Source organism: Abramis brama, assembly GCF_963993115.1.
Source record: "Abramis brama genome assembly, chromosome: 20".
In the NCBI taxonomy this organism is placed as follows: domain Eukaryota; kingdom Metazoa; phylum Chordata; class Actinopteri; order Cypriniformes; family Leuciscidae; genus Abramis; species Abramis brama.
Window position 1 is genome coordinate 8516128 of NC_139982.1, and position 20725 is coordinate 8536852.

The 20725-nt window shown below is 44.2% G+C and overlaps 1 protein-coding gene and 1 long non-coding RNA gene across 2 annotated transcripts in view; both read right to left on the bottom strand.

Annotated features, from left to right (window-relative positions):
- The window catches only part of LOC311071495, a 165838-nt gene that overhangs the window by 76785 nt on the left and 68328 nt on the right, over window positions 1-20725 (bottom strand). The gene's annotated exons all lie outside the window — the stretch shown is intronic.
- Window positions 1-20725, bottom strand: part of LOC311071482 (uncharacterized protein) — a 96604-nt gene that overhangs the window by 34849 nt on the left and 41030 nt on the right. The window contains exons 3-7 of the mRNA XM_084095877.1: window positions 6021-6143; window positions 5807-5923; window positions 5599-5715; window positions 3404-5410; window positions 3099-3272 (exon numbers count right to left, since the gene is read on the bottom strand). Of these exons, the coding sequence (XP_083952003.1) occupies window positions 3099-3272; window positions 3404-5410; window positions 5599-5715; window positions 5807-5923; window positions 6021-6143 (2538 nt within the window). The remainder of the gene's footprint in view (window positions 1-3098; window positions 3273-3403; window positions 5411-5598; window positions 5716-5806; window positions 5924-6020; window positions 6144-20725) is intronic.

The window sequence follows — 20725 nt, forward strand, 5'->3', positions numbered from 1 at the left end:
TACCGATGTCCAGAGTGATAGTGACAGAGAACATACAGACCATGATCGCTGCGCGATCAAAGCAGCGAAGGCGGAGGACGCCCGCAGGCCGCGAAAAGTCACGTGGACTCTCGCGGAGCGGAGGCGTCCTAATGCACATCCGGACGAAGCCTACAGCGCTCGGGGGGAGGGCAGCGCCACTCCAGCCGATGCTTTCAGCTGTCCGGTAAAGCATGGCTGACAGCTCTGAATCAGTCCCGGCAACGATGGCACTCCCGTGGGAGGCAACGCAGCCGAACTTCATTTCCAGAGAAATCAAGCACGCCTTGTGATGCTGTGTGACATGAGATCATCTGCCGGAGCCCCGAATAAAACACTGGGTCCCCGAAGGAAACCAGGCATATACAGAAGCTCCACGGTTTGCAATGTGGTGAGGGGTGTGGCCCGAGGAATGACTCGTCGGTTGTTGTGCCACACCGTAACCCTCAGACCACCCTGGCCACCAGCCAAAGTATCCCCTCTCGAGGAAGAGATAAATTGGGGTGTGGCAGAGGGGACTCTACTCACAGAGAGATCATTGAGTCTCGATCTATAAACATCGCGATGGTCATGTTCCCGCAATGAAAACATGACTCATCCACGAGCGCTGCCAAGCGTGATTAAGCCCAACACGCGAAACAGCGCTCACGACCGTTAGGCAGATGCGCACACACATCCAGGAAACAGAAATACACGGGCGAATCATCTTTAAAAAGACGTGCCGTGTGCAGCTCTTTTAGAGATTGGAAAAGCTCAACAGAGTGCCAAAATGCCCAGGGAGAAACACACTCACTGTCGGCAGATCACTGCACAGACCAGCAGCAGGAAATGCGATCTCGCTGGAATCCGCCGTCACACCAACACTCTGAAGAGCCGCTCGTCTCGAAGAGATTTGAGATGACATTCAAAAGGCTTGTAGAGTGAAGTACTGAACTTGGCTCCGAAGCGAAAACATATCTACATGTTGCCAGCGCACTTCCTTATATACGCTATGCAAATTCCGCAGACCCATGGCATTTTTATTGCCATTGGCTCGTTTTATATACTCGAAGATGATAGGCTTTCTAAGCGAAACCCCATTCGTCGTCATCCGACGTAACTCGGAGTGACAACGAAAGGGAACGAAAGTTACTATGTTACAGACATATGAAAGACAACATTTCATTGATTAGTTTTGGATAGATTAAACATGTTTACTGTAAAATATCTGCCACCTCAAATAAGCTTTTGTTTGCCAATTTTTGCTCATATGTTAAATAAAGTATGTTTTGTCAAAAATAAAGTAATCAAATAATATGTTATAGTGTTTATTCCAATGTAGCCTAGGCTATATTCAAGTAATGAATCCTTAACTTTGAAATATGTGTTCATGTATAAATACATGTATACTTTAGTTTTTACAAAGAAAGCTTACACTTGAATTGTTGTTGTAGTAACCTTTTTAATAAAAAAATTCAAGGTAGATGTAAACAAACTAATAAAAGGTAAATATAAGCCTTTTCATTAAAATAATTTTTATTGTGTTTTATTAGTGACAAATTTGGGGAGAGGATAAATATTCCAAAACTGAAAATACAGTATGAGAATTAACTGCACAATTACTAGACATGTTTTCCTTTTCATATTATAGGCCAATTTGCAAGCACAATTTGTGAAAAAAAAAAAAGAATGTAGATGCTTCCAACTGTTGCTCTTGCATTCTTTCTTGTGACACACCTGAATGAATGCCTCATTAAGTATGCGGGCCCCATTGTCTCCAGGTGCGAACCACTAAATATGCATGATCGTTGACGCCCACTCCGCATATTGCCTTTCCAGACAGAAAGTGTTTTGTAAAATTTAAATCATTGTATTGTGTTATGTGAATGATTAGGCAGCATAATTTTCACATTATTTTGAAGAAAAAACTCTAGGCAACGACATCCATTAGACAAAAGTCTTATTGACACATATTTAGTATGTGTTTTGTGGCCTTATTTCAGAAACTTTTGTTTTTTTGTTTTTTCAATAACCATGCATAAACATTATTCTCTCAAAAATACAAACATGTACATGCATGGTGCTCACATATTATGGTAGCCCTGTTTGTGCTAAATAGAGTGAATTTACACCTTTGCCATTAATATGTTTATAAGCAACTGAAAAAAGCAAAAATGTCAGGGCATGTCAGAACATCTCAAGGACCCTAAAAACACCTTAGACCCCAGAGGGTTAAGTTATTCTTTTCTACATTAGCCCATCATGTATCTCATGCGGCGTTAAGAGCTGGAAAGACTGCCATAAGTGGCATCTCAGCAAAGACATGCAGCAAAGTGGCATCTTGTTTACATGCTCATTCAGCGCGTCATATGTCGTCCTTTCAATTTCGGTTTTCAATCGATCAAGTGTTTACATGTTCTCTCGATAAACCACCCCTTTCAATCCGATCGAAATTATTTGTAATAGAGCTGACACTTTGAGTTTGTAATGAGTTATGTTATAGCCCTACTTGTTTTTAATGTCTTTTTTTATCTATCTATCTCTTTCCAACTAATCTATCTTTCTTTGTTTCTTTCTTTCTAACTAATGTATCTTTCTTTCTTACTAATCTTTCTTTCTTTCTAACTAATCTTTCTTTCTGCTTGACTTTGACGGGGTAGGTTATGTCATAAAATTATTATTTTCGGCATTTTAAATGTTGAACTATTTACAGGATTAGAACTATTTATTGGCAACTTTAGTTACTAAGTAAATGCTATATTTTAGTAAAAATAAAAACAACTGCTGTAAAATATATTTACAGGATTTTTTTGCAACTTTAGTTGCCAGGTAAATACTGCACTTAAGTGAAATTACAAAGTTACAAAATATTGCTGTAAAATAAACTACAAGCTTATTTCAAAGTTACTGTAAAAAACTACAAATTACTGTATCTCACATACATATACTGTAATAAATTTTACAGCAATTAACAACATTTTTACAGGACTTTATTGGCAACTTATTTTGCCTGTAAATTCCTGTTAATTGTACAGTATTTGTTTTTACTGTGTATATAGAAACTCCAAGTGATCTTCAGGAGCATTTATGTTTTTACACACCTCAGTATCTCCAGCTGACAGTTTGGACTCTTCAGTCCATCAGAGAGCAGCTTTAATCCTAATTCCTGCAGGTCATTGTTGCTCAGGTCCAGCTCTCTCAGGGTGGAGTTTGAGGATTGTAATGCTGAAGCCACAATTTCACAGTATTGACCAGTGACATTACAGCCAATAAAACTAAAAGAGAGTAAAACACACAACAATTAAATACTTGAATACATACTCTACAACAATCTACATCTTTATTCTTGACAAAAACAGAAACATATTTCAATTTAGAAAGGACTGTAACAAGATTAAACACCCACAGGGCTTTTCTGCAATTGATCACAGCTGGTATCAGTCTTCTTCTACCCTCATCTGATGTGTTGTATTTCTTGAGGTTCAGCTCATCCAGCACCTCTTTTGACATCTGAAGCATGTAGGCTATTGTTGAGCAGTGAGCAGGAGAGATATACTTCTCTGAGTGTTTGTCTGATTTCACAAACTCCTGAATCTCTCTGGACAGAGTCTGATCTTTCACTTCCAGCAGACAGAGGAACAGATTAATGGATCTTTCAGTGGAGAGTCCATGACCATCTTTGATCTTCTCTTTAATGTACTGTGTAATTCTCCTGATGCTCTCTGAACTGTTCTCTGTGTGTGTCAGTAGATCCTGTAAGAGTCTCTGATTGGACTCCAGTGAGACACCCAGCAGGAACCGTAGGAACAGATCCAGGTGTCCAGATCTACTCTTGAGGGCTTTATCTACTATCGATGTTAGTAGATCATCTAAAGAGTCTTTATCAGACAAGTACTCAGCATATCCAGAGTTAGAATAATGTACATGGTTATGTTGAATGGAAGAGGTAGATAAATTAAAGTCATCGTTTGGGTCATCATCATATTCATGGTCATGTTTATATTTTGCACCGAGAAGCTGCAGTGGTTCCTTGTTCTTCATTAAATCGCAGTAAAAAACGTAGAAGGCAGCGAGAAACTCCTGAACGCTCAGATGAATGAAGCTGTAGACTTTCCTCTGATGAATCACAGATTCCTCCTTAAAGATCTCAGTGCAAATCCCAGAATATACTGAGGCATCAGTGATGTCAATGCCGCTCTCAATCAGGTCCTCTTCATAGAACATCACATTGCCCTTCATCAGCTGTTTGAAAGCCACTTCAGCAAGTTTCACAATCACTACTCTGTTGGACTTCAAGAGTTTCTCTAGATTTCTCTCTTTATACTTCTGATTACTCATGTTGATCTGAATCAGCAGGAAGTGGATGTACATTTCAGTCAGAGTTTGAGGGATTGCGGCACTCAGATCTTCTTTCAAAAGCTTTTGAAGCACAGTGGATGAGATCCAGCAGAAGACGGGTATGTGGCACATGATGTGGATGCTTCTTGATCTTCTGATGTGTGAGATGATTCTGCTGGCTTGATGCTCGTCACTGATCCTCTTCCTGAAATACTCCTCCTTCTGAGGATCATTGAATCCCTGAATTTCTGTCAGACGGTTGATGTATTTCAAAGGGATCTGATTGGCTGCTGCTGGTCTGGAGGTGATCCAGATGAGAGCAGAGGGAAGCAGCTCTCCTTTCATGAGATTTGATATCAACACACCCACTGATGAAGTCTCAGTCACATCAGAAACTTTCTGAGCGTCTGAAAACATCAGTGTGATTCTGCTTTCATCCAGACCATCAAAGATGAACACAACTTTACACTCCTCATAAATCTTTGAGTCCAGATCTTGAAGTTCAGGATGAAAGTCCAGCAGAAGTCTGTCAAGACTATACTGATGATCTCGGATCAAGTTCAGCTCTCGAAATGGAAGCACAAACATGAAATCTACATCTTGATTGGCTTTTCCCTCGGCCCAGTCCAGAATGAACTTCTGCACAGAGACAGTTTTTCCAATTCCAGCAATGCCTTTAGTAAGGGCAGTCTTGATTTTGTCTTTCTCCTTACATCCTGGTTTAGGTGAGGCTTTAAAGATGTCATTGCAGTAGATTGGATTGTCTTGTGAGTGTTGTGTATTAGCTATTTTCTCCATCTGTAAAACCTCATGTTCTTCATTAATTCCTTTTCTCTCTCCCTCTATGATGTAGAGCTGTGTGTAGATCCTGTTCAGGAGGGTTTGATTCTCTTGGATTTTGTATCCCTCAAACAATATCTCATACTTGTTCTTTATGCTGGTTTTGTGCTGGTCTTTGACTCTCTCCAGGTCTCCAGTCTCCAGTGTGTGTGTCCCCAGGACTGCTTCTGTTTTGTCCTTAGATAAAGGGGATGGCTCAGATCTGATCAAGTCATGAATATATCCCTTGCTGCAACTAAAAAGAAAGAAAGGCAGGCAAAAAAGACAATGACTGTTAGAGACTTAAATACATAGGTTACCAGGTATGATTATTTTTTTCTGTGAAGTGCACGTTGCATATTTAGAAATACATCTAGTGTTATTTCAATGTCTTAAATAATTATTATATGAGGTGTAAAATAACAATTGTCTGTTTATACTAACAAAGGGTCAGATGTCACTGGTCCATCATTGAATTCAGGAGGACGATCCCTTGATCTGTTACTTTTCACAGACACGCCGCTGGGTTCTGGAGCCTCTGATCTCTGTCTCTTCCTCCTGCTGATGTTGCATATTTAGAAATAGTGTTATTTCAATGTCTTAAATAATTATTATATGAGGTGTAAAATAGCAATTGTCTGTTTATACTAACAAAGGGTCAGATGTCACTGGTTCATCACTGAATTCAGGAGGACGATCCCTTGATCTGTTACTTTTCACAGACACACCGCTGGGTTCTGGAGCCTCTGATCTCTGTCTCTTCCTCCTGCTGATGTTGCATATTTAGAAATACATCTAGTGTTATTTCAATGTCTTAAATAATTATTATATGAGGTGTAAAATAGCAATTGTCTGTTTATACTAACAAAGGGTCAGATGTCACTGGTTCATCACTGAATTCAGGAGGACGATCCCTTGATCTGTTACTTTTCACAGACACACCGCTGGGTTCTGGAGACTCTGATCTCTGTCTCTTCCTCCTGCTGATGCTGCAAAAGACAAACAAAACAGAATTTTAGAGCCCTAGCCCTATTATTTATGGGGGCAGTCATGGCCTAGTGGTTAGGGAGTTGGACTGGTAACCCAAAGGTTGCTGGTTCAATTCCAGAGCCGGTGGGAAATGACTGAGGTGCCCTTGAGCAAGGCACCTAACCCTTAATCGCTCCCCGGGCGCCACACAAAGGCTGCCCGCTGCTCTGGGTGTGTGTACCCACGTTTGCAGTGTGTGTGTGTGTTAACTACTCACTACTCTGCTCCTAATGTGTGTGTGTGCATTAACTTGGATGGGTTAAATGCAGAGGTCAAATTCCAAGTATGGGTTACCATACTTGGCCGTCACGTGTCACTTTCACTTTCACTTTCACTTAATTTGGCAGATGCTTTTCATCCAAAGTAATTTACAAATAAGGAATATGACAAGCAGTTCATTCAATGGAGAGAGTAACATGAGAATTGCTGCAGTATAAAGTTTCAAAATTGTACAGAGTACATGCTAGAAAAGAGATGAAGTAAGAAATTGTAAAAGTAGAAAAAAAATAATAAATTATATAAATATATATATATATATATATATAGTATACAAATACATAAATTACTAGAAAGAGACAGAGCTAGTGGTTTAACCCCCTGGGGTTAGAGACTCAACTGTCGATTTTTTGTCCCCTAAGTGTTATATATGATTCAAAACTGTTAAATGTCTACTTCAATTTGTGTACATTGGTAATAAAAACAAAATGTTGTGATTTTTGTAGAATAAAACATTTTTGAATTTTGAAAACAAACATGATGCGCGTTCTGCTCTCTCAGTGTGAAATCCATTCTGAAACGAGACAGAAAATTAACTGTAACTCAGTGAATACTTCCCACACAGACATGAGATATGTCTTTAGAAAACTTGAAGTGTTTTTAAATTATATGATTCATATCCAAAAAATATTCTGTTTAAGTAATCTGTTTGAAACCAACGAGAGGTACAGTTTCTCAAGCATCTGCTCATTATCAATAATTTACTTTTACATTTAGTCATTTAGCAGACACCTTTATCCAAAGCGACTTACAAATGAGGACTAAATTAAACGAGTCAGTGAAGTGCTCAAAATACAAAGTTAAGGAATTGCTCAGAGTAGCATAAGCCTGACAATTTTTTATTTAACTATTTATTATTAATATATTTGTTATGTTAGGTTAGGTTAAGTGCTTATGGACTGATCATAGGCTTCTGGTAGGGATGTAGACTCGTAGGAGCAAGTGAAAGTAGGAGGGAGTTGAGCCTGTAGTAGATCTGTAAGCAAGCGTCAATGCCTTGAACTTGATGTGAACAGCGAGTGGTAGCCAGTACAGAGAGATGAACAGAGGAGTGACATGGGCCCTTTTGGGCTCATTGAAGGCAAGACGAGCTGCAGCATTCTGAATCATTTGTAGAGGTTTATCTGCACATGATGGAAATCCAGCCAGAAGAGCATTGCAGTAATCAAGCCTAGAAATGACCAGAGCCTGGGCGAGAAGATGCGTTGCATGCTCAGTTAGGAAAGGCCTGATCTTCCTGATGTTGTGCAATGCAAACCTGCATGATCGAGCTGTCTTTGTAATGTGGTCTGTGAAGGTCAGCTGGTCATCCAATATTACTCCAAGATTTCTGACCGACCTTGATAGGGTGATTGATGATGAATCCAGCTGGATAGTGAAGTTGTGCTGTAGAGACGGATTGGCAGGGAGGCAGAGAAGCTCAGTCTTTGCCAGGTTGAGCTGCAAGTGATGTTCCTTCATTTTATTTATTTATTTATTTATACAGGTAAGTTTACTGAGAACGAGTTCTCATTTAAAGCAACGACCTGTGTAGGTCACACAGAAAAAAGAGAAATACAGCCAGGAATGCAAAATACAGTAAAACAAGCTAAATAAATTAACGCTTTAGGCGCCAGAGGTTCTCTTACGAGAGGTTCTCTCGTATTGCGTAAGGAACTTACGCTACGGGAAAAGTCATCTTTTCTCGAGATACTGAAGCCAAAAATTATCCTAATTTTTCATATTTTGTCAACGCAGTGCAGCAGGCGGCACAGCAGAGCTAGAGCGGGCAATACTGCGTGCTCATTGGCTGCCGCGCGGCAACTGCTTAAGCCTACCAGTGAGCCCCGCGTGACGTCACACCCAATGAGGGCGCGCGCGCCCTCGCGCGTCACAGCCCGCCAGAAGGGGCGGCGTCAGAGCGTATAAAAACAGGGCTCGGAGGCTTAACTCTCTGATTTCTGTCTCTTCAGCGAAGCTCTTCGCATCGCTGCACTCTGAGAGAAGCCGTCGCCGTCGAAACCAGCAACGAGCCAGCCTAGGACAGCCTGAGGAAGCCGGTCGAATCTTCGCCGCCTTCAGCCTGCCGTGCCAGCTCAGCTATCCGGCGATATATCCTTTCTCGCTTGCCTTGTGTGTGTTTTTCTTGCAGCACTCACTAAAAGAGCAAGGCGTTTGTTTCAAAATGCCTCGAGTTTCATGCGGTTCATGCCGCTCTCCGCTCAGCGACAGAGACCGCCACGTGATCTGCGCTCTCTGCCTGGGACGTGACCATGCAGCCGTTGCCTTGTCTACGGGCGGCTGCGAATTCTGCGAGGAACTGCCGATGTCGACCCTGCGGGCTCGACTCGCCTTGTTCAATGCAGAGCCCGCTCCAACTGTCTCCGGGCCGCGTAAGAAGAAACGCCGCTCGCAGAGACCACCGGAGCCGGAGATTCGAGTCAGGCCATCGCCGGAACACCTCCCGCGAGCCTCGCTCTCTCCCTCGCCTCCCCCGCTTCCCGACGCGCAGCCGCCGGCTACGGCCCGCGATGCCGTCGCCTCTGACAATGAAGCGGAAGTGGACGCGCTTCTGGACAGCTGTTCTCTTCTGGCGTCAGACAGCGAAGAGTGGTCCGGTTCACTCCGCTCCGCCTCGTCTTCGAGAGTGTCTGGCAGGACCCATACCGGTGTGGACGCCGAGCTTCTCCGCCTCCTCACAACGGCAGTCGAGCGCTTAGGCCTCGAGTGGTCCCCGCCTGCGGTGCCTCCACCGAACAGGCTCGATGGATGCTTCCTGCCCAACCGCCGCCAGTCTACAGCCTCCAGACCAGCGCCTTTTCTGCCCGAGCTCCACGAGGAACTCTCCAAAGCGTGGAACGCTCCGGTTTCGGCCAGGCTCCGCTCTTCAGCTTCAGCTGCTCTCTCCCAGGTGGACAGAGCCGCGGAGAAGGGATACAACAACATCCCTCCGGTCGAACAGGCGGTCGCAGCGCACCTTTGCCCCCCATCCGCGAGATGGCGCTCAAAGTCTGCCCTCCCGTCCAAGGCCTGCAGGACTACTTCGGCGTTCGTCCACCGCGCCTTCTCGGCTAACGGACAGGCCGCTTCAGCCCTGCACACTATGGCGGTCCTTCAGGTCCTTCAGGCCGACCTCCTCCGCCAGCTGGACGAGAAGGGCCCCGACCAGACCACCTTGACCGACCTGCGCAGCGCGACAGATCTTTCTCTCCGCGCTACCAAGGTAGCTGCACAAGCTATCGGTCGCTCAATGGCCTCGCTCACCGTCACAGAGCGCCACCTGTGGCTGACGCTAGCCGATATGGGAGAATCAGAGCGGTCCGTCTTCCTTAACGCCCCGCTCTCCCCCACCGGCCTCTTCGGACCAGCAGTGAGTGGCCTCGTGGACCGGTTTACGGAGGTGCAGAAGGCATCACAGGCTATGAGCCTCTTCCTGCCTCGCCGCTCGAGCTCCGCTGCAGGCCGCTCTAGCACAGAGCCTCCTGCACGCAGTTCTAACCAGCGCACTTCCCGCCCTCCGACCACACAGCAGCGCCAGCGCGGCCGTCCTAGGTCCCGCTCATCCAGCCAGCGCAGGCCGCCGCCCCCGCGAGGGCCTCGGCCTCGAGTCTCGCTGAAGCCCGAGCCTGCGAAGTCCTCCTAGCACTCGTCGGGAGGAAAAGACGGGCGGGTCCCGCTGCGGCCGGACCGCCGTCAAAACTCATCTGTCATCCTCTGCCAGTCCCCTTAAAGAAGGCTACTGCAGTAGTGTTTTCAGCAGCCAACGAGCCAGTCTGTCGACTCGCTCGCCTGCACTCAAACGTCGTTTTTACGGCGACCCAGATAAATCACAAGATGAGCATAATATCTGGCCGTTCGGCTCAGGCCGACAGTGTTATGAGTGTAATGAATATGCCCACAACCCAGTGTTCATTTCTACACACAAGCACAAATCCCCCTGTGTACCCCACAGAGCACACTCGCATAAAGCGCGCTCTTGCCGCTCGAGTAATAAGTGTAGGAAATGTGCCCGCTCACGAGTGCTCACAACTACACACTGCTCGCTCTGTCTCACACATTCAGGGTTCAAATATCGCCACCGCCACCGGCCGTGTTTTAATAAAGAGTCCTGTGCCCGCTCCCCCGCGTTCACACTCTGTTGTAAACACTCACGCGCGCTCTCCCGCCGCAGTTCGGCCGGTCACTGCTATCAGCGAGCCCCCGTCCCGCGGCACTGTCTCAGCGCACAGTGCGCGCCCGCCACTGCAGATTCCTCGTCCCGCGCTATGCGACGGACGGGACTCAGAGGCCATTCGACCCCTAGCTATGAGTGCGAATGCATGGAAGGCTATTCCGGGTGTGTCGACATGGGTGCTGGACACGGTAATACAGGGCTATTCGCTACAGTTCAGTCGTCGGCCTCCGCGCTTTATAGCCCGGACCGAAACGAAAGTGAACGCAGAAGCAGCCCATCTGCTGCATGCAGAGATAGCGAAGCTGCTGCGAAAAAAGGCGATAGAGAGAGTCCCTCCTTCTCTGACCGAGGCGGGCTTTTACAGCCGTTATTTCCTCGTGCCCAAGAAGGACGGCGGGCTCAGACCCATATTAGATCTGAGACATTTGAACAGAGCCCTCATGAGACGGCCGTTCAAAATGCTTACGACCAGGCTGATCCTCGCGCTAGTTCGCCCGAGGGACTGGTTTATATCTCTCGATCTAAAAGACGCGTATTTTCAAATCCAGATTATACCCCGTCACAGGCCATTCTTGAGATTCGCCTTCGACGGCCAGGTGTATCAATATACCGTTCTGCCGTTCGGCCTGTCCATAGCACCCCGCACATTTACGAAGTGCATGGACTCAGCTCTCGCTCCCCTGAGAAAACAGGGCATGCGAATCCTGAACTATCTGGACGATTGGCTCATTCTAGCGCAGTCTAAAGAGGAGCTCATCTCTCACAAGATAGCGCTTCTCAGTCATCTGGAAAGCCTGGGTCTTTCGGTGAACTGGGACAAGAGCTCACTCATCCCCAGTCAGTTTATTTCCTTCCTGGGAATAGAACTGGACTCGGTGGCGATGACTGCCAGGCTGTCAGAACAGCGCGCGCGCTGTGTTCGACACCTCGCCGCATCCGTCCAAAAGGGCAGATACCTCCCTCTGAAACGTTTCCAAAGGCTGTTAGGCCATATGGCATCAGCCGCAGCGGTCCTACGGCTGGGTTTACTTCGTATGCGCCCGCTGCAATGCTGGCTGAAATCGAAAGTACCCCGCGGAGCGTGGGTTTCGGGCAGCGTTCGAATCAGCGTGACTCAGGTCTGTGTCTCAGCCCTGCAGCCCTGGTTAGCGCCCGAATGGTACCGTCAGGGAGTGACAATGGGAGCCATCTCACACCGCAAAGTGGTCTCGACAGACGCGTCCCACATGGGTTGGGGAGCGCTTTACGAGGGCAGACCAATCTGCGGCCCCTGGTCGGGTCCAGAGCGGGACCTCCACATAAACTGTCTGGAGATGTTAGCGGTCGAGAAAGCTTTGAAGCATTTTCTCCCATCCTTGCGGGGACACCACGTGTTAGTTCGCTCAGACAACATGTCAGTGGTGTCCTACGTGAACCGCCAGGGCGGACTCAGATCCAGAGCCCTGCGCGCTCTAACAGAACGCCTTCTGGTCTGGGCTCAGGGCTCGCTGCGCTCGCTGAGAGCCGCGCACGTGCCCGGGCACCTGAACGACGGCCCGGACAGACTGTCCAGGGACAATGTTCCCCCAGGGGAATGGGCGTTACACAGCCAGACGATACAGACGTTGTGGCTCCGCTTCGGCGAAGCGAAATTGGACCTTTTTGCCACAAGCGAGAACGCTCAGTGCAAAAGGTTCTTTTCGAAGAGCGAGGACGCGCTGGCCCAGGCCTGGCCCAGGGTCCCGTTGTACGCTTTCCCCCGATCTCTATGCTGCCTCAGGTATTAGCGAAGATCAGGGAAACGCGCTGCGCAGTGCTCCTCATAGCCCCGCACTGGGAAAACCAACCTTGGTTCCCGGAGCTGGTGAACATGTCAGACACAGCCCCGTGGCCGATCCCGGTGAGGAGAGACCTTCTCTCTCAAGCACGAGGATCAATTCTGCATCCCCATCCAGAGCATTGGTCTCTGCATGCGTGGGTAATCAACGAATATTCGTTGATCTGCCAGAAGGGGTAATTAACACGATCTCGCAGTCCAGAGCCCCCTCGACGAGGCGGCTCTATGCGTCTAAATGGTCAGTGTTTAATAAATGGTGTACAGGGAAGAGTTTGAACTCTCAGTCCTGTGAGGTTCCACAGGTTCTGAACTTCCTCCAAGAGCTCTTGGACGCGGGCAGGTCCCCCTCCACGCTCAAGGTGTATGTTGCGGCGATTGCTGCGTTCGCCAACTCGGCGCGCGGCCGCGCACTTGGAAGAAACGAACTCGTCACCCGTTTCCTGCGAGGCGCCAGGAGGCTGAACCCTCCGCGCCCGCCTTCGGTTCCGATATGGGATCTGTCTTTGGTCCTGGAGGCCCTTAAAGCTTTTCCCTTCGAGCCGCTAGACTCTGTGGGTCTCAAATACCTCACTTTCAAAACCGTTTTTCTGCTGGCCCTTGCCTCAGTAAAACGCGTGGGTGACTTACATGCGCTATCAGTTAGCGCGTCGTGTCTCGAGTTTGGACCTAACGACTCGTTAGTCATTCTCAAACCCAGACATGGCTATGTCCCTAAAGTGTTGGGTACTCCTTTCAGAGCACAGGTTATTTCCCTCTCAGCCCTGCCGCCGGCAGCCAACGAGGTCGATAATAATCTCCTTTGCCCTGTCAGGGCGTTAAGGCTTTATATTACGCGCTCTGCAGCCTTCAGGCTCTCAGAGCAGCTCTTTGTTTCGTTTGGTGGGCGCACCAAGGGTCTCGCCGCCTCGAAACAGACGTTATCCAGATGGATAGTGGATGCTATCGCGACAGCATATGCGTCCAAAAACCTGCAGTGCCCTCTGGGCATACGGGCTCATTCCACCAGAGGCGTTGCCTCATCGTGGGCATGGTCCAGTGGGATTTCCATTCATGACATTTGTACGGCAGCGGGCTGGGCCGCCCCGTCTACATTTGTTAGGTTTTATAACCTGGAAGTTCCCGCCCTGCAGGCTAAACTTCTCGCAGTCTAAATCATGTTCATGCACTGCTCTTTCGCAGGCTGGATATTAGATTTGACTTTCCTGGTCGAGCCGCTCTTTCAGGGAAAGCTCTTATATACAGACCGGCTGTGACGCTCTGTTTCTCCCTATGGGTGCTTATGTACATGTGTTGGCCCGCATTGCTGGCCACCTCTCTCCCCACTCTTCACTCCCCGGGCTCCCCCCCTGGAGTTGTGTGTGGATGCATGGCGCGCACGGCGTTGACAAAGGGTTCCCGTAGCGTAAGTTCCTTACGCAATACGAGAGAACCTCTCGTAAGAGAACGATACTTGGTTACTCACGTAACCTCGGTTCTCTCTAGAGAGGGAACGAGTATTGCGTTCCCTGCCGTGCTTGCGCCCCGAGCTCATGTCGCTTCATTCGACAGAAACCAGAGAGTTAAGCCTCCGAGCCCTGTTTTTATACGCTCTGACGCCGCCCCTTCTGGCGGGCTGTGACGCGCGAGGGCGCGCGCGCCCTCATTGGGCGTGACGTCACGCGGGGCTCACTGGTAGGCTTAAGCAGTTGCCGCGCGGCAGCCAATGAGCACGCAGTATTGCCCGCTCTAGCTCTGCTGTGCCGCCTGCTGCACTGCGTTGACAAAATATGAAAAATTAGGATAATTTTTGGCTTCAGTATCTCGAGAAAAGATGACTTTTCCCGTAGCGTAAGTTCCTTACGCAATACTCGTTCCCTCTCTAGAGAGAACCGAGGTTACGTGAGTAACCAAGTATCGTTTTTTCCTACAACGTTCGATTTTGACATCTTAATTTCAAAAGGTTATATCTTAAAAGTGATAAAAGATAGAGACTTTCTGTAAATTAGAGAAATATTAAGGATGACCCAAAGTTTATGTAGGAATTACATTTTCCCATCTAATTTGCATATTATGACGTCATATGGTGGCGGCCATCTTGGATTATAGAATTTTCATGAAAAGTCACGTTTAAATGATAAAATGCAGCACTTCTTTCCCCCAAAAATGTCCCTCACCTTCTGTATGCTATATTGCACAATACTGAATGCTCAGGTAAATAGTAAGTAGTAAACAAACTGTGTAAATCATTACTAATAAATGGTAGAAACAAACCGAATGCATGTTGTGGTTGGCCTTTTGCTGTAGAGATTTTCCATTTACTACATACAGTAGGCACTCTGATTCCATGTTTGGGGCACATATATATTATTCATATGACACACAAACACAAGTAGACAAGACCTGTTTAGTTCAAAAGCTCACTTGCCTCTGCAAGGCACAGATCATGAGTGAGATGACGAGACAAGACGAGAGACAATGTTAGTATTTTTTTTTTCTTTTTGTGGTTTTTGTGGGGGGTTTTTTAGCTGACAAAGACGCACACATCACAAGGACATGAACACACAAAAAAGAACACATATTGTACACTACTTAATGGTCAGGGAAATAGATAGTAAATCAACAGTGTAAATCATTACTAATAAATGGCAGACAAAAAAAAAAAAAAAAGAATTTATGTTGCAGGGCTTTTGCTGTAGAGATAATGACTCCCTATCCATCCAGGTGACATTTCTTGTAGAGTGAACTTTCCTTACCACTTTCAAATAATGTGCATAAATGTGAATCTCTGAAAATTCTTAAGTCATGCACAGATCTTGGCCATTTTGCTTGCACATTTGAGATATAAAAGATTAAAAGATTTTAGTCAACTGCCTTTTTTTTATTTGATATAATATTACTAATCTGGAATATTAAGAATCACAATAGTAACTGGGCTGCATATTTACATTGTGAACCCCCTTTCTGTTCACATAATCCCCTTCATTGAGGCCTTGATGGCAGTCTATGGTCTAGCCTATAGTCTATGGTACCAATCACGTTAGTGAAGCCTGAGTGACATATATTGTAATCGGCATGGTCATGATTGCATGATCTTCATAAAAAAATCATGATAGCCTAAAAAAAAAAACTGCTTTAAAAAAAACTGCTTTACAACATTGGGTCTTAAGTGGCTTGGCAATGCCACAAAAAAAACGAAAACTGTTTTTTAAACCTAAAAGCGCCAGGTAAACTCTGAATAACACGACAGACAGCACTTTCCATCAAGTTCTCCGCATCTCCAATAGTGTAAAGGAAAGAGACACTCGCAAATAATCTTAAGGCAATGCAAACAGTTTGTGCTGTAGCCTAGTTAAAGCCCGACTCCGACAAGTCGAAAATAAATGTGCGTTTCCAACAAATTAATAATGTAAACGACAATCTCACGAGTCACGAGAAAAAATATATATCTCAGAAAGTGAGATATAAACTCAGAAAATCGCGCTGCGCTGGACTTCCCATATCACCTCTGCTTATAAAGCCGGAATCTAATCCTGTTAACATGAAATAAGATGCTCCCGAGCAGGTTTAAGCTTGCGCACCTGTTGCTATGACAGCAAGTCCAGGATGAGCGTCGAAGAACCAAACAATCCAAGATCATGCCAAATCGCCAACAACCAAATCCAGCTAACTGAGTTAGCGACGTACGAAGAACAGGCCCCAGGTCAGCTGTAGGGGCAATAACATAAATAACCGTATCATCAGCATAGAGGTGGAGTTGACCATTTTTTATAGCTGAACCAATATTGTTGATATAAATAGAAAAAAGAACCGGACCTAAAATCGATCCCTGTGGAACGCCTTTCAAAAGCTCAAGAAAACCTGATTTGACACCATCAGTGGAAACACACTGTGTTCTATTTGTTAGATAATTTTCAAACCATCTGCAGGCCGCCAAGTCTAGTCCAATTGATGACAGTCTATTTAGAAGTAAAGAATGATCCACAGTTTCGAAAGCCTTAGACAGATCTATAAACAGGGCTGCACAATGCTTCTTTTTATCAATACCACTTATAATGTCATCCAGTACCCGAGTAACAGCGGAGGTGGTGCTATGACCAGGTCTGAAACCTGACTGATATGTTTTCAAAATGCAATGTTCATCTAAAAAGGAGCTGCAGATTTACTATTTTCTCAAATATTTTCACAAGACATGAAAGCCTTGAAATGGGTCTATAATTGTTTAAATCCCTGGGATCACCAAATTTAAAAAGTGGACGTACCAGGGCCGTCTTCCAAACCTTAGGAATTATTCCTGTTAACATGGATAAGTTAAAAATGTGGGCAAGTGGCTCAGCAATGCTAAGCTGCAAAAGACAGGGATTAAGATCATCTGTTCCAGTAGCAGTTTTTATATCAATAGTTAAAAGAGCTTTAAAAACTTCCTCAGAGCTAACCCATTGAAATTAAAAAGATGGGTTCACAACTTCATCTGACAAAATATTGGAAGAGAGAGCTGTTTCTCTTAACTTGGTGCTAGCTTCACAATCGGACCTTTCTGACCTTTCTGGGAGCACCACATTACAATTTCCTCCCGCAAACAAATTACCAGCTGTAACAAAATGTTGATTGAACGCATCACATATTTCAATTTTGTCATTTACAGTTTTAGAATGAAATGTAATCGTATTAGGCAGAGAGGAGTGCCAACTTCGTTTTAGGTATTTTATAGCTTTCCAGAATTTAGTCGGATCACCTTGACTACTAGAAATTGTATTTAAATAATAACTTGATTTTGCCTTTTTCACAGAGATGGTGCACTTGTTTCAGAGTTGTTTAAATGTCAGCCAGTCACCACCTAGTCCAGTGTGCCTGGCTTTAGACCAAGCTTTATTTCTTAACTGCAATAGTTCTGAAAGTTCTGTAGTGAACCATGGGTTTATCCTGTCTTTAGTTCTATATGTCTTCATAGGAGCATATTTGTCCGCCACTGAATTAAACATACTTGTAAATGTTTCAAAAGCCAATTCCACATCTGAAATATTAAAAACACTTGGTAAATCAGAATAATAAAGATCACAGAGAAACCCTTCATTATCTAGATTTTTTAAACTCCTTTTTGTAACGAGTCAGGGTTTGGTTTTAATTAATTTAGTGTTTCTAACACAGACTATAGGAGAGTGATCACTAAGGTCCATAGCAAAGACACCACTATGAGGGTATTTATGAGGATTATTCGTAAGGATTAAATCTATCAGAGTTGATCTTAAAGGGTCTTTTAAATTAACTCGAATAGGTTCCATGATCAATTGTGACAAGTTCATATCAACACAAGCTGTTCTAAAATAAGCAGAAGAAGGGGATAACCAATTTAAATTCAAATCACCAAGTATCACAATCTCATTTCTAAAAAGGGGGTAAGTGATTAAAAAATAGAAGTGACTGCTTCCTGTGTAGCAGATGGAGGGCGATAAACTCCAACAACAGAGACAAACACATTACAAAAGATTTCAACATTAATAACAAGAAGCTCAAATTGTTTAGGAACAGAAATACTAAAAGATTTTGTGGCCTTAAAATCCTTATGTACATACATACAGACACCTCCACCCTTTTTTGCTCTATCACATCTAAAGACATTATAATCATTAATTACAATAACATCATCACCATCAGAGGATTTAAGCCAGGTTTCAGAGGACACTAAAATGTCAGGTTTGGAATCATTTACCCACAAGTCTAGCATGTCAAGTTTAGGGATGATGCTTTGAACATTAATGTGCATTAACTCAAGCCCTTGTCTTGTTTTAAAATCTAGAACTAGAAAACCCAACTGTATCTGTAGGTCTATGAGAAAAGCGCTTTAAAATTATGGTAGGGATTACTTGCCCAGGATTAGAGGTGTTAGCCATTGTAGTACCACATCTAACCATTTGTGTATTAATTAAAGGTGCTCTAAGCGATGCCGGGAGATGTAACTTCTTGTTGACATTCGAATTGTTGTCAAACAAAACAGAGGCAAGCTAGACCCTCCCTCCTCCTCCTCCCCCCCCCCCCCCCGACGTAAAGGAAAGTCAAAGTAGTCACTGCAAACAAAGTTAAGTTTTACTGATACTTCATTCAATGTGTAATGTCGCCAAGTTAGATAAATGCTTTTATATATTGCAGAACAGAATGCAGAAAAAGAGAAACATTATCTTAAAATAGTTTCGCCACCTGAGGTTATAACTATTGCTCCATTCTGTTGTAAAGTTTTTCTTTCTTCAAAGCAGACCAGGAGACGTTGGGATCACGTTCAAACAGAAGAGTTTCTTTATTTGAGCATGGCTGCGGTGCTTCCAACATAATCTAACTCTAATACAGTATGCATTGTAGTTATATACATTCCAAGGGGGAGGGATTACATAGAGGTGGAGACTCTGAACAAAGCATGCAAATGAAGTAGGAACACACCCTACTCTGAGTCCAATTGAATCAGCATAACTATTCACATGCTGATACTGGCCAGGAACTCCAATTCCAAGAGCCATCCCAGAGCCATTAAAGACAAAAGGTGAAAGTAAATCAACCTAACGATTCAACATCTGGGCTCCGAAAGGTGAGAATCAAGTGATCTGACTCATTTAAAACACAAAAGAGAAAACAGGTCTGGCAGGAAAGGAGACTCTTTGCTGGAGACTCAATAATCATCTGAAATCAGTCTACTAAACTTTATCAGTGTATATACTATTGCAGTGGAAAAACTAAATTAAACCTTTAATAAAAATGTAATCCAACACATACAAGGACGCAATAATAGCAAAATAACGTTAGCTTCGCATTTCCCAGTGAGCATAAACAACGGCGGTGTCGTAAACAAATTTAGTCAAAGTTGTCAATAGCCTATAAATTAACATTCAAATTCCATAACAAACAGTGGGTGAAAACATTCATTCACACAAATTGTCGCCCTACTGTGAATTTGCTTGATCAATTGGCTATTGAGTTATTAGTTATTGGCTGGAACTCTGTTTATTATGTTTCGTGGTGCGGGTGAGCCCAGTTTGTTTTGTTGCAGTTTGTGGAGTCTGTGGTGTCTACAGAGACTGCGTTTTTTTTACAGTGTGTTCAGGGGACAGGCAGCTAGCGCATAGTGAAGAGATGTTTGCTGTATGTGACAAAAAATGTTTTGGCCTAAAAAACGCGTCACATCACTTAGAACACCTTTAATGAGCAGCTAATATGTGACCCCGCCTGTGAAACCCCGGCTAAAGTCGCAGAATCGAATTATGAGTTAACGAGCGTCAAAGTAGTCATAGCCATAAAAATTACAAAAATAGTCCATGTGTGTTTATTGCTGTAAATGATAGATTATACCATTGGTTTTGAGATGCAATACTTACATTTTCATTTATAGCATGATAAATACTGAAATTAATGATTTTATTGACACTACGTTATACTTTTGCGCCTAAAAAAACGCACGTGGGTTTCCTAAACATTGATTTCAGTCGTCTCTGGGTTTATTTCGCGCAACAACACTGCTGATTCGTATATCAATCGGTTCAGTAACTTCTTTTCTGTGTATTTTCTATTAGAAAGAGTAAAAACAGACTTTAATATCAATCCGCGAGCGCCGGTAATCAGGTCAACACAATGCAAAAAAAGAGAGAGATGTCAGCCGCGTTTAGATGTCTGTGGTGATTTTTTCTTTTCATAGCCAATTATTTAAGAACTGCTTATTTGTTTTGTAGCTTAGTATTCTGCCAATAATATTAAACTAATTTTAAGGACATTTTTGGCCTGCTACGTGTTATTTCCTGGATGATGGTAAGGTAATGCGTTGTTTTGACATCTGACATGGCCATGGCTTCGCCGGCGACACCGAAGTATGAGCAGGAACGAAAAATAGCTGCTTGCTTAAACAGCTAGCTTGATATTAATCTCCGTGGAATTGAACCCAAATTATGATTTAACCGGTTTTATTGCGGATTATTTTCTGGAGGATGATTGTGATGATGAACAGGACACTTCTTTGATGAAACTGACGAGGAATTTGACGGTAAGTTTTTGTTATTATTGTTTTATACTAAATATGTAAATGTATACTGTCAGTGTCCAGCCAATGTAATGCTAACACATATCTGTGATGCAAAAATAGTGGATTTAAATGTTTATTACATTTGTTGATTGGGATTTAGTCAGTTTAAATTAATTACGTTTATGGCATGATGTTTATTTGTTTCATTACACTCTGAATTGAAGTCTGCTTACCACCTATAGGCTGTTTCTTGTTCCTATGCCCTCCCCTCAATTAATCAGATCCAGTCTGATTAAACTGAAAAAATATTTTCTGATATTTT